Below are 14,742 nucleotides of genomic sequence, written 5' to 3'. Positions count from 1 at the left end.
AGAGAGTGGGGCCCTGGCATTTCAGAGCGTACACCACATCCAAGGCAGTGGCTGTCTTACGCTTGGCGTGCTCGGTGTAGGTGACCGTATCCCTGATCACATTCCCCAGGAAAATCCGTGAGTCTCCTCACTGATTAAAGCCGAGATTAGCTTGGCACCGTCACGGTGAGCCGTGGTCACAGACGGCTGGTTTGGTGATACCCTGGATATTATGATGAAGCATTTTCCAATGCTCCTTTGCTCGGCCTTTTTTTTAGGTTATCTATTAGTGTCACAAGTAGGCTTACTTCACTGCAATGCAGTTACTGTGAAAATTCTTGTCGCCACACTCCGGCGCCTGTTCAGGTACACTGAGGGAAAATTTAGCATGGCCAATCCACTCAACCAGCACATCTTTCGGATTGTGGGAGGAAACTGGAGCACCCGGAGGAAACCCACGCAGACACGGGGAGAACGTGCAGACGTTCAGAGAGTCACCCAAGCCAGGAACTGGACCCAGGTCCCTGGCGCTGTGAGACAGCAGTGCTAACCACTATGCCACTGTACCACCGTGCCAATGTTGATGTGATGTCCCATCCCATGACTCTGTAGATGGAACACAGCAATAGGTCAGAGACGCGTATACTTAGTCTCCCAGTTGCCTATGTCTGGATAGTCTTCAAATAAAGAAGCCACGTTATTACTCCACTAATCCTTGTCATATGATAGAGAGATGAACGCACAATGACCGATGGGGAATGGGATTTCCCCCATGATGGCACAGTGGCTGCTACCTCACAGCGCCAGGGACCCAGGTTCGATTCCCGGCTTGGGTCACTGTCTGTGCTGAGTCTGCACACTCTCCCCGTGTCTGCGTGGGTTTCCTCCGGGTGCTCCGGTTTCCCCTCACAGTCTGAAAGATGTGCTGGTTAGATGGATTGTCCGTGTTAAATTCTCCCTCGGTGTGACCTGAACAGGCGCCGGAGTGTGGCAGCTAGGGGATTTTCACAGTAACTGCATTGCGGTGTTAATGTAAGCTTACTTGCAGCACTAATAAATAAACTTTAAAAACCCTCTTTGAATGGAGTGGGAATGGAGGGATACAAAAGAATGGTCTAGTTTGGACCAGGGAGCGGCACGGGCTTGGAGGGCCGAAGGGCCTGTTCCTGTGCTGTATTGTTCTTTGTTCTCTTTTGGGCAATTCAGAGCGGGGAAATGTTTTGGGTAAATGTGGGGGGAACGGAGTGATGACTCCGTGGGGAAGTGAAACTGGGGCCATGCAGTGACTAGCAGATTAAAAAAGTAATATTCGGGTTGTAGTGCAAAGCTGCAGTAATGAGACCGTTTATAAATAACCCTTCAGGCATATCCAGCATGAAGTAACAATCCAATTTGGTTTTATTGTATCTCAAAGTCTGACAACTGAAGCCAGATCATTTTGGTTGCATCATTTCATAACCCAAATTTCAGTTACTGTGTGTGACATTTGATAGCTGCACAGATTATGCTTAACTGCTTCAAAGGACATGTCATCAAAGCTTAGAATGGAATAGTCAGAGTGCTTGAAAGTAGCAATGAGGAAGTCTTTCTGGAAACGGATGTTGCTACAAATGAGGTTGTAAGCTGACACTGACAAAAATCATTTTTACCATTCACCTTCATTCAGTGGGTTTTCCAGTTATTTAATAGTGAGACGGGGCAGAATATTGTGCAAAGCAAGGATCATGATTTTTTTGCTATTTAGCAGTGTCACAAGTTTACTTATGAGTGTCACAAGATGGCTTATGTTAACACTGCAATGAAGTTACTGTGAAAATACCCGAGTCACCACACTCCGGCGCCTGTTCGGGTCACACTGAGGAGAATTTAGCATGGCCAATGCACCCTAACCCGCACGTCTTTCGGACTGTGGGAGGAAACTGGAGCACCCGGAGGAAACCCACGCGGATACGGGGAGAACGTGCAGACTCCGCACAGACAGTGATCCAAGCCGGGACTTGAACCCAGATCCCTGGCACTGTGAGGCAGCAGTGCTAACCACTGTGCCACCGTGCCGCCCATGTGCTGAGACTCCTGGGAAGTGCTACGTTATCAGGTGTCATCTGTTTGGATGAAGTTGCATGCTAGCTTTTTGTGATTAACTTGTTTTTTGTTTGGTGGACAGCGTTGAGGTTATTACCCACTGAATCCATCGAGAGTGGGGCCCTGGCATTTCAGAGCGTACACCACATCCAAGGCAGTGGTTGTCTTACGCTTGGTGAGCTCGGTGTAGGTGACCACATCCCTGATCACATTCTCCAGGAAAACCCATGAGTCTCCTCACTGATCAAAGCCGAGATTAGCTTGGCACCGTCACGGTGAGCCGTGGTCACAGACGGCTGGTTTGGCGATGCTCTGGATATTATGATGAAGCATTTTCCAGTGCCACTTTGCTCAGTCTTTTCTTTTAATTTATTTATTCGGCTTTTTTTTTAGTTTATTTATTAGTGTCACAGATAGGCTTACATTAACGCTGCAATGAAGTTACTGTGAAAATCCCCTAGTCACTACACCTGGGTTCAATTCCCGGCTTGGGTCACTGTCTGTGCAGAGTCTGCACGTTCTCCCCGTGTCTGCGAGGATTTCCTCCGGGTGCTCCGGTTTCCTCCCACAGTCCGAAAGACGTGTTGGTTAGGTGCATTGGCCGTGCTAAATTCTCCCTCAGTGCTACCCAAACAGGCGACGGAGTGTGGCGACTGGGGGATTTTCACAGTAACTTCATTGTAACCTGCCCTCTCAAATGAATATCAAAGATTCCATGGCATTACTTTGAAGAAGAGCCATTGTCCTTGACATTGTTGAGGACAATGTTGAGGGAGGGGTCGGTTTAGCTCAGTTGGCTGGATGGTTGGTTAGTGATGCAAGAGTCACGCCAACACCGTGGGTTCAATTCCCGCACTGGCTGAGGTTATTCATGAAGGCCTCAACTTCGCCTGAGGTGTGATGATCCTCAGGTTAAATCACCAGCGATCATGGCCTATGGTCATCTGGGGATATGGTGACTTTACCTGGACACTATTTAACCCTCCGGCAAAATCACCAGAACAAATGACCTGGCCATTGTTGCTGTTTGCTGTGGGCAAATTGCTGACCATTTTTCCCACGTTACAGCAATTCAAAAGTACTAAATTGGTGGTGAAGGACTTTGGGACGTCCTGAAAGACTTTCTATATATGCAATCTTCAATTATGCTAATGTTGACTAAGCAGCCCACAGAGTATCTACAGAATAAGATGCAGCATCTTATAGGGTGCTGCAGTAATGGGAAGTTACAAGTCTGTCACCCACTATGCTGATCTTTTCCACCATTGGGGTGCACAGTAACACTGCACTGCTGCCTCATAGTGCCAGGGACCCGGGTTCAATTCCAGCCTTGGGTGACTGTGTGGAGTTTGCATGTTCTCCCCGTGTCTCTGTGGGTTTCCTTCAGGTGTTCTGGTTTTCTCCCACAGTCCAAAGCTGTGCAGGTTAGGTAATTGAGCCATGCTAGATTGTCCCTTCATATCCAAAGATATGCAGGTTAGCTGGCTTGGCCATGCTAGATTGTCCCTTCATATCCAAAGATATGCAGGTTAGCTGGATTGGCCATGCTAAATTGTCCCTTCATATCCAAAGATGTGCAGGTTAGCTGGATTGGCCATGCTAGATTGTCCCTTCATATCCAAAGATATGCAGGTTAGCTGGATTGGCCATGCTAAATTGTCCCTTCATATCCAAAGATATGCAGGTTAGCTGGATTGGCCATGCTAAATTGTCCCTTAGTGTCCAAAGATGTGCAGGTTAGGTGGATTGGCCATGCTAAATTGCCCCTTAGTGTCCAAAGATGTGCAGGTTATGTGGATTGGCCATGCTAAATTGTCCCTTAGTGTCCAAAGATGTGCAGGTTAGGTGGATTGGCCATGCTAAATTGTCCCTTAGTGTCCAAAGATGTGCAGGTTAGCTGGATTGGCCATGGTAAATGTGTGGGGTTACAGGGATAGGACAGGGGGGCGGGCTTGGGTAAGATGCTCTTTTAGAGAGTCGGTGCAGGCTCAATGGACTGAATGGCCTCCTTCTGCCCTGTAGGGATTCTATTAATCAGATTGAACTGGGGTTCGCCGCCACGGTGGGCTAAATTCACCAATCACTGCGATCGTAATTGTGAGTTCATTAAATAAAATCTAGGACCAGCTTTGTTGAACAGAAGCGGCAGGAAATGGTTTACCCCCAGTTCAAATCATGAATGTTAAACGACGCTGTTAAATGTGCTCCTGAGAGTTGGAAAAGATTGATTTGCCTGAACTGTGTTTGTACAAGAAGCTAACTCAGTGTAAACAGCAAGACAAAAATAATAACTTGGTGCAGTTAAATCTTGAAAATGAATTGCTTAATGGTGCAGTGTTAAAAAATAAATGGAAGATTGAAACTTTGAAGATTTTTCTGCTTTTTATCATACTTTAGGCTTTGACTAAACCAGAAGCACTGATGTATTCAAATGATAAATTTGGAAGTCGAAAGCAGGAAGCCTTATTTCTCTTTCTTGATTTGACATGTGCAGTCGGGAACCCCTTTAAGGGAGCGAGTGTCCGGGGGATCATTTGACCCGAATGCCCAGCGGGGCGGGCGCGCATGAATCCCCGGGCTGAGTGCAGGCTTTTACCATCAGAATCGATCCGAGAGCTGAATGAAGCAGATGCATGTTGAAACACTCTGTACACAGAATCAGGGAATCTCTACAATGCAGAAGGAGGCCATTCGGCCCATCGAGTCTGCACTGAGCCTCTGACAGAGCACCTTACTCAGGCCCACCCCCTGCCCTATCCCCTTAACCCACATATTTACCTCTCTATTACCCCTGACCTACACATCTTTGGACAGTAAGGGCACCATTTTACCATTTTGATTCTAAGTGCTGGGTGGACTTGAAACTGGGGGTGTTTCAGATCCGACTTTTAGACCTGTTCTCAGGCGCCCCCATACACACTCCGCCTGCAAAAATATCGATTCTCGGCTTGGGTCACTGTCTGTGTGGAGTCTGCATGCTCTCTCCATGTAGTGGGTTTCTGCGTGGGTTTCCTCCGGGTGCTCTGGTTTCCTCCCACAGTCCGAAAGATGTGCATTGGCCGTGCTAAATTCTCCCTCAGTGTACCCGAACAGGTGCCGGAGTGTGGCAACTAGGGGATTTTCACAGTAACTTCATTGGAGTGTTAATGTAAGCCTACATGGGCACTAATAAATGAACTTTACTTTACGGAACACTGAGGTAGAATTCAGCACGGCCAATGCAGCAAACCGGCACGTCTTTCGGACCGTGGGAGGAAACCGGAGCACCCGGAGGAAACCCACGCAGACACTGGGAGAACGTGCAGATTCCGCACAGACAGTGACTGAGGCCGGGAATCGAACCCGGGTCCCTGGCGCGGTGAGGCAGCAGTGCTAACCACTGTGCCACCGCACTGCTCGGGGATGAAGCCTAACTAAGCAGATACTGCCCAATCCATTGTGAATGCAAATTCTCGTCCAATATCTTTCGGGACTTGGAAGCAGCAGAAATTCCTGGTGAAACTGTGTTCCCAGAAAAATCAATTGTTCTTTTTGCTTTGAGAGGGGGAAGAGTAGGAAACGGGCTCAATCTGAAATCTGGGAGAGCTAAAAGGCAGCGTGACGATCGTGCCAAAGCAGTGAGAAAAGGAGCTGGTGCGACTCCTTCCTCTGCTTCATGCTGCAACCCTTTAATCTGAAATCCGAGTCAGCAGAGGGGTGATAACGGTCGATTTGGCAGCTGTGTGGGGAGATTCTCTGCTCCTGTTTCCTGGAAGCAAGTGGCAAAATCACTGTGACTAATTCGGGTGTGGTTTACTGTGTTTCCTCAGACCTAGGAGGAGGAGGGGCGGGAGGTCGATGTTGCGGGATTTTGGCGGATTGCATCAGGTTTTTCCAAAATTAAATGTCACGGCACTTCACCGACCCTGTGAAAAAGTCGAGGGTAAGAAATGAGAATGGGTAATAGAGAGGGGTGGTGTGTGTGTGTGTGTGTGTCGGATCACAATCGGAAATAGTATTGAGATTAAACGGCTGTATGGTTACATTTTTGGCTATTGCTGTCCTCTTCAGTAGACAGTTACCAGCTATGGAATAATGTAACGGTTCCATAGCATTGATAAATAGGAAGTCACGATTAAGAATGAACTTTCAGCTGTACATTGAAAGATCCACATGGTGTGAAGGTTTCATTTTGTCTTTTGATCGTGAGAATATAAGAAAGCTACTCTGTCAAACTGTCAGATTAATAACAGCACTGGGTTACCAAGACCAGCGCGATTTATTTCCAATAGATCCTTCGCTTCAAGCAGCACATCAGGCTGGGTTTATATAAAAAAAAACGTCTTTAACAATACTGCACGGAACGATCGTGTAACACAGGCACGTTAAAATTGTATTGTTGAATTCTGCTGTTGTCTGAGTCAGCCCATAGTATCCCACTGCATGTGTTTCTTGCAAGATTTCTGATAAGACTGTCTGGCACATTATCAGAGGGAATGAATGGGATTTTCTACACTTCTTGTGTCATTTCATTGCCGGAAATCGAAGAGACGGTTTATTCAGGTTGAAGTGATTTTTATTTAAACCGATGCGATCGACTGCGCTGTCCACCTTCCCAGCCACATTTTCTAATTATTCCATTACCCCCTCCCCCCCCCAACTTAATCTCTTTCATCGAAAGATGGAGGGCGGGATTTTGTGGCCTCGCTCGGGCGAGACTGGAAATTCCCACCCGAGGTCAACGGAGATTTCCGTTGTTGGACCCTCGCCCGCGCCGATTCTGTAGTGAGCGAGGTGGCAGAGTTCCAGCCAGAAACTAGAAGCAAGAGTAGGCCATTCGGCCCTTTGAGCCTGCTCCACCATTTTGATCATGGCTGATCATCTAACTCATTATCCTGATCCCCGCCCTCTTTCCCCCCCATATCCCTTGATCCCTTTAGCCCCAAGAGCGATATCTAATTCCTTCTTGAAATCACTCAACATTTTGGCCTCAACTACATTCTGTGGTAGTGAATTCCACACATTCACCACCCTCTGGGTGAAGAAATTTCTCCTCACCTCCTAAAAGATTTGCCCCATATCCTCAAACTATCCCCCTAGTTCTGGACTCCCCCACCATTGGGAACATTCTTTCTGAATCTACCCTGTCGATCTCCGAACTCTTCCAAGGTTTCTGTACTCTAATTCTGACCTTCTGAATAACCCCAGTCTTAATTGTTCTGCCAATGAATGGCATATTTTCAACTGCCAGGGCCCTAAAGCTCTTCAATTCCCTCCTTAAACCCGTCACCTCGCCCTCTTCCCTCGAGACGCTCTTCAAACCCTGAACCTCTTTGACCAAGCTTTTGCTCATTGACCCGGATGTTTGCTTGTGTGTCAAATTTCTCAGCATCATAGCACTGCTGAGAAGCTCCCTGGGAGATTTTGTGTTGAAGGTGGCTGTATAAATACACGGTTATAAGACCATAAGATATAGCGGCAGAATTGTGGTCGGTGCAGACTCGATGGCGGCACGGTAGCACAGTGGTTAGCACTGCTGCTTCACAGTTCCAGGGACCTGGGTTCGATTCCTGGCTTGGGTCACGGTCTGTGTGGAGTTTGCACATTCTCCTCGTGTCTGCGTGGGTTTCCTCCGGGTGCTCCGGTTTCCTCCCACAGTCCAAAGATGTACGGGTTAGGTTGATTGGCCATGCTAAAATTGTCCTGAGATGTGTAGGTTAGAGGGATTAGCGGGTAAATATGTAGGGATATGGGGGTAGGGCCTGGGTGGGATTGTGGTCGGTGCAGACTTGATGGGCCAAATGGCCTCTTTCTGCGCTGTAGGGTTTCTTTGATTCTATGATGGGCCGAATGGCCTCCCTCTGCACTGTAGGATTCTATGATTCAATGAATTAGGCCATTTGGCCCATTGAGTCTGCTCTGCCACTCAATCATGGCTGGTAGGTTTCGTAGCCCCAATCTCCTGCATTCTCCCTGTAACCTTTGATCCCCTTGCCAATCAATAAAGGTCACTGCATGGTGGGTGGGATTTCCCCACTCACCTCGGGGAAATCCCGCCCGAGGCCAACGGATCTTTGCATTGTTCGTGTCTCACTGGCTATGATTCCGATGGTGGATGGGACGGGAAAGTTCCGCCCCACGTCTTTACATTTTTTTAATAGTTTATTTATTAGTGTCAAAAGTAGGCTGACATTAACACTGCAATGAAGTTACTGTGAAAATCCCCTAGTCTCCATACTCCAGCACCTGTTCGGGTACACTGAGGGAGAATTTAGCACGGCCAATGCACCCTAACCAGCACATCTTTCGGAGTGTGGGAGGAAACCAGAGGAAACTCAAACAGACACGGGGGAGAACGTGCCGACTCCGCACAGACAGTGACCCGAGCCGGGAATTGAACCCGGGTCCCTGGAGCTGTGAGGCAGCAGTGCCAACCACTGTGCCACCGTGCCGCATTTTGCACTGTTGGCGACAAGATTGCTTTGTAATCCTTGGATCGACAGGTTAAAAGCAGCGGATTCAAATCATAGTGGTGATTTGAGTAGCTTGTGTTGCAAGTCTGGTTAGGAAGTTGGTCTGAACCACTTGCTATTTTCAGTCAGTGTGGTTTGAGAGAACAGCCCTCTTATTTTCACACTCGCCTCTGGATCCTTAACAGTTCCACGGGGGGGTGGGGGGGGGGGGGTGTGAGCTGCTGCCCCCCCCCCACCACCCCCCACCCCCACTATATGGCTGAACAGGTTTGAATTGAAACTACAAACTCTTATCCACATTATCTGTGTTTTGATATGGGTACGAGACTGCACTTTTCTTTACTGTGGCCACCACACTTTCTGTGTCAGACTTCATTTGAAGCAGGTCTGGTACAAAGGAGCAAATAATGTGCAAGAGGAATGTCCCTCCCCACACCCCCCTCCCCAACCCTCAGCCCCCCCTCCCCAACCCCCACCACCCCCTCTCCCCAACCCCCACCACCCCCTCCCCTCCCCACTACCCCCTCCCCTCCTCACCCCACTCCAGCCCTGACTCAGGAGTCAGAAATATCTGCAGCTTTGAAACCGCAGCAATCACATTTCGTTTCAAAAAAAACAAACTTAATCTTGAGATCTGACCTGTTGTCTAAACTGCGACTCCAACAGGATTGACCTCTTCCTGCACAGGTCCCCTCACCACATAATTAAACTCCACCTTTCAAAAGAGAGGTCACTGCAGCTCCCTGGTGCATCCCTACCCCCTCCCCCCCCCCCCCCCCCACCCGCCACTACCAAGCCACCTATTCCCCCACCCCCTAACCTAGCCTCCCACAGATCCCGGCCGACTGGCACCCTTCCAACTCAGCCTCCCACAGTCCCCTAGCCTCCTGTCCTCTCCAATCTAGCCTCCCACAAACCCCACGCTCCGAGCCCCCTCCAATGTAGCCTCCCACAGACCCCCAGTCTCCTGTCTCCCTCCAACCCAGCCTCCCACAGTCCCTAGCCTTCTGTCCTCTCCAATCTAGCCTCCCACAGTCCCTGGCCTCCCCGTCCCCACTCCAACCTAGCCTCCCACAGACCCCAGGCTCCTATCCCCCTCCACCCCAGTCTCTCACAGACGCTGGCCTCCTGTCCTCTCCAATCTAGCCTCCCACAGTCCCTGGCCTCCCCGTCCCCACTCCAACCTAGCCTCCCACAGACCCCAGGCTCCTATCCCCCTCCACCCCAGTCTCTCACGGACGCTGGCCTCCTGTCCTTTCAAATCTAGCCTCCCACAGACCCCTGGCCTCCTGTCTTCCCAACCTAGTCTCCCACAGACCCCTAGTCTCCTGTCCCTCTCCAACCCAGCCTCCCACAGACCCCCGACCTCCTGTCTTCCCCAACCTAGCCTCCCACAGTCCCTGGCCTCCCCGTCCCCACTCCAATCTAGTCTCCCACAGACCCCTAAGTCTCCTGTCCCCCTCCAACCTAGCCTCCCACAGTCCCTGACCTCCTGTCTTCCCCAACCTGGCCTCCCACAGACCCCTGGCCTCCTGTACCCATTCCAATCTAGCCTCCCACAGTCTCCAGCATCCGATCCTCTCCTCTGTCTTCCTTATCGAGCCCTCCTCAGGCCTTCTGATTCAGTTGCGGGGCCTGTACTGTGCCCTCCCACGCACCCACCAAATTTCTAAGCCCTCATGTTTCAGACCTCAAACTACATGTGAACAATGCCACTTGAAAACCACTAATTTTTGATTTTAACTAATACCACCCCCTCTTCACCCATTATAATGAACCTTTTTTAATCTAGCTAAGAGTCAGAGTGGTTTAGCACTTTTTAACCATTAATATTGCCCCTTTCTTAAAAAAAAGTGCATTTAGGGTAGCACAGTGGTTAGTACTGCTGTCTCACAGCGCCAGGGATCTGGGTTCGATTCCCGGTTTGGATCACTGTCTGTGTGGAGTTTGCACGTTCTCCCCCCGTGTCTGCGTGGGTTTCCTCCGGGTGCTCCGGTTTCCTCCCACAGTCCAAAGATGTGCGAGTTAGGTTGATTGGCCGTGTTAAATTGCCCCTTCGTGTCAGGCGGGAGGGGGTTAGGAGGGTAGATACGTGGGGTGACAGGGATATGGCCTGGGTGGGGTTGTGGTCAGTGCAGGCTTGATGGGCTGAATGGCCCCCTTCTGCACTGTAGGGATTCTATGATTTATTTTGTTTACTGAGAATTTGTGGCCTGTCTTTGATTTGGAAAAGATCAAGAAACTACAATGACATATCTTTAATCAATTCCTGCTGTTTCCATTCCCCCCATGCTCCGCCCACTAGTAATTTTCATCTCCTTTTGGAAGATGTTTATAGAACTGTTTAAGTTATGCCTTTTATGAAAGGAAGGGGTGAAATGATTGTAATGTTCAGTAGATGGCATCACTGTTTAATATAAAGACATTATTTAATTATGTGCGCGTTGCATGCACTTGTTCTCCTTGCTCTGTTACAGTGCAGTTTGTAATTTGGCACCCATGGGGTGGGACTTTATGGCCTCGCTCGTCCCAAAACGGCAAATTACTGCCCGAGGAGGAATTTCTTCAGCCGGAGCGTGGTGAATCTGTGGAACTCTTTGCCGCAGAAGGCTGTGGAGGCCAGGTCATTGAGTGTCTTTAAGACAGAGATAGATAGGTTCTTGATTAATAAGGGGATCAGGGGTTATGGGGATGTGGTGAACCATCGTTGGTTCCCACTGGATAGTACTGAGCCAGGGGCTGGCCAGGACTACAAGGATGTACATATGTTACTGTTGGATTGTGCTATTGTTGCTGTTGGGGTTAGGGTGGGGTTGTTACACCTTTGTACTGTAGTGTTGTGGCACATCCCAGTCGGGCTCCGCCTCCTGGGAGAGGTATAAGAGTCCCTGCTCTGGCCGGGACCCCTTCAGTCTGGGATAGTGTATATAAGTTCTGGCAGCTTCATTACCGTAAATAAAAGCCTTTCATTTACTGAGCTTCAGGCCTCGTGTTTGAGTAGCGCATCAGGGGAAAAGGCAGGAGAATGGGGGTGAGAAAAATATCAGCCATGGTTGAATGACGGAGCAGACTCGATGGGCTGAGTGGCCTAATTCTGTCCTATATCTTATGGTCTTACGGAGGTCAACGGACCTCCCCATTGTCTGCCCCTCTGGCAGGCAGGGTGGTAAAATTGTTGACTTTGTGACAAATGGTACAAAGAACATGGCCTTGAAATTCAGTGAGGATTCCTAGAATTTCCTTCCTTACCTCTGGCGAGGGATTGGTGAATCCAACCGCCAATGCCCCTGTAATAAGTCTTCGGAGGCAGATGTCCCTTCACCAGAATCCCTTTAATTACAATTCTGACAGCAGTACACGGAGTGCTATCAGTCAGCAGTCTACCTTCGGGAGTGCCAGAGGAACTGACACTCCCAGTTAAATACAAGGAAAAGACTCCCTGATTGGCCCATCAATTGACTCCTTAATCAGGGAGTTCATACTCCAATAGGCCAACCTCAATGGCCTGATTGACGTCATTACAGCCCCTTCACAAAATGGTTCGAACACTGAATTCACACAGTTCTTCCATCCCCCCCCCCCCCCCCCCCCATCCTCTCCCCACCCGCCCAATCCCCCCCTACCCTCCCCTTTACCGCCTATGGTTATGCATCTCCCTACCTACCACTGGAGTGGCGCAGTGGTAATGTCAGTGGGTTAGTAATGCGGAGACGCCAGGCCGATGCTCAGGGGGATATGTGGTTCAAATCCCACTACGGCAGATGTTGCGAGTTAAATTATAATGAATAAAATCTGGAATTGAAAGTTAGTCTCCATCGACTGTGAAACTATCATCAAAAAAAAAACCTCATCTGTGTTGCTAATGTCCTTCAGAAAAAGGCAGTAGGCTTGCATTAAAAATGCAATGAAGTTACTGTGAAAATACCCAAAACCGCCACACACTGTTTGAGTACACCGAGGGAGAATTTAGCATGGCCAATGCACCTAACCAGCACGTCTTTCCGACTGTGGGAGGAAACCGGAGCACCCGGAGGAAACCCACGCAGATACGGGGAGAACGTGCAGATCCCGAACAGTCACCCAAGCCATGAATCAAACCTGGGCCCCTGGCGCTGTGAAGCAGCAATGCTAACCACCGTGCTCGGTCCGGCTTGCATCCTACTCCAGGGTTAACGTGGTTGACTGTTAACTGCCTCTGTTCTGAAGTGGCCTTTAGTCGGAGGCAATTAGGGATGGCCAGAAAATGCTGGCCTTGCTAGCAGGGATGAAATAATTAAAAGTTAAACAAAAAAAATGCACATCCCTTGTCTCCGAGGACACGCTCAGCACTGCCTGTCCCAATATCTCAGCCAAATGTCTCCCATCTCCCATCTTAGTTTAATCTGGCTGCCACAGGCCCATTCGATAAGCTTGAGCCGGAATTACTCCATGATGCTGGGCTTCCTGCACTCTGTTTTCACTTGGCTTTTAACCACAAATGGCCTCCTCTGCCCTGTAGGGATCCTATGATTCTGTGTCAGGGAGGATAGAGGTCCTCAGGGGTGGGTCGGTGATGTGGGAAAAGGGTGATGACGAAGATTGAGGTTAGTGTCAGTGGGGAGTTGGGGGGAGGTTGGGGGGGGTAGGATAAGTGGCAGTAAAGGGGGTAGGGGGGTGGTGCAGAGGAACGGGGGTGGATTTACAATGAAACAGACCGTGCCTGGGCGCAGGAGCCCCCAAACGGCAGGGAGCCCCCAAAATGATGAGCGAGTCTCTCGCAGCCAATCAGGGGCAGAACGACATTGAACCCGCACTGCTGAGCCAATCACAGAGGAAGATGGGGCAGCTCTTTCCGGAGACAATCACTGGTCGCCGCTGACTTAGCCGAGTGGCTTGTGGCACCTTGTACAGTGAGGAGTGGCAGTATACAAGCAGGGGAGGGAGGCCCAGCCCGCAGTGACTGATGGGAATTGTCGTTCTAATGTGTGCCGCAGCGATTGGTGCCCAGCTGACGGGAATTTAAATTTGAGAAATTCATACCCAGCGTCTGTGGGCAGGGCTGGAATTGCCGGTGCACACCTGTAAATCCCAGCCCGGGCAGGGGAAAACAGGATCGCACCCGCTTAAACCATTCTCCCCCAACCCCTTCCATCCCTCACCCTCCCCCCTCCCACCTCCCCTCTGCCCTCCCACTGCCCTCCCACACTACCCACCCCCCTCACCCTCCCACCCCCCTCCCTCTGCCCTCCCACACTACCCATTCCCCATCCTCACCCTCCCACCCCCCTCACCCTCCCACCCTCCCTCTGCCCTCCCACACTACCCATCCTCGCCCTCCCACCCCCTCACCCTCCCCCCTCCCTCACCACCCATCCCCCACTCCTTCACCATCTCCAGCCCCCTTCGCTCACCTTCTCCCTATCCCCTCTCCCTCACTTCCCTATCACCTCTCCCTCATCACCATTTCCCCCCTCCCTCACCCTCCCATCCCCTCACCCTCCAAAATCCCCCTCCCCCACCCTCCCTCGACCCATCCCCCCATCCCTCACCACCATTCTGCCACCGTCATCCCCATCCTCCCAGCTCCTTCACCACCCCCCCCCCCCCTTCTCCTCCCACCATCCATTCCCTCATCTCAATCCCCCTCTCCCACCCCAATGGCCATGCTAAATTCTCCCTCAGTGTGGCCAAACAGGTGCCGGAGTGTGACAACTAGGGGATTTTCACTAAGTTTATTGCAGTGTTAATGTAAGCCTTACTTGTGACAATAATAAATAAACTTTAGAAGCATCTTTATCACCGAACAGCCATCAGAAAGAACTTTCCATGTCGTTCTATTTCCAATACTCCTCTTTTTGCTATAGTTTCAGATATGTAATGTATTATGGAGTCTATACCTGCCACTGTTTCTGGTAGGAACATTCCTAACAACCCTTCAATTCCTATCGATGGTCACTGTATCATCATGTTTTATTTTGTTGAGGAAATTATTGCTGCAGACAATGTTTTGTACCTGCTGTAAGAATGGGTTTAATTTTCAGGTAGAAAGAAAAGTTTCCAAAATGGAGGTTATGGTGTGCTGGTTGATGGAAATCAGTGGTAGCGAAGAAAAATAAAGTTCTTTACATAAAGTAGCCTGAAGAATAAATATTTCATGAAGTGTAAAATATTATTTTTGGCAAGGATAGGGTGAGGCTCCTTAATACAGAGTAGAAGAGATCGAGGGGGCTTGAAAACTTGGGGAAGAGTG

General features: G+C 49.8%; 1 protein-coding gene across 2 annotated transcripts in view; it reads left to right on the top strand.

Annotated features, from left to right (window-relative positions):
• LOC144510824 (neuronal-specific septin-3-like) overlaps positions 1-14,742 on the top strand; it is a 403,898-nt gene that overhangs the window by 88,703 nt on the left and 300,453 nt on the right. Inside the window, exon 1 of one of the 2 annotated variants that reach the window (XM_078240761.1) lies at positions 5,694-5,983. The exons of the other annotated variant lie outside the window; for it this stretch is intronic. Within the exon in view, the coding sequence (XP_078096887.1) occupies positions 5,899-5,983 (85 nt within the window). The 5' untranslated portion in view covers positions 5,694-5,898. Of the gene's footprint in view, positions 1-5,693; positions 5,984-14,742 lie in introns of those variants that run through there. 2 annotated transcript variants of the gene reach the window in all.

The sequence above is a fragment of the Mustelus asterias genome, chromosome 23, assembly GCF_964213995.1.
Source record: "Mustelus asterias chromosome 23, sMusAst1.hap1.1, whole genome shotgun sequence".
Taxonomy (NCBI): Eukaryota; Metazoa; Chordata; class Chondrichthyes; order Carcharhiniformes; family Triakidae; genus Mustelus; species Mustelus asterias.
This window is presented reverse-complemented; position numbering and strand designations above follow the sequence as displayed.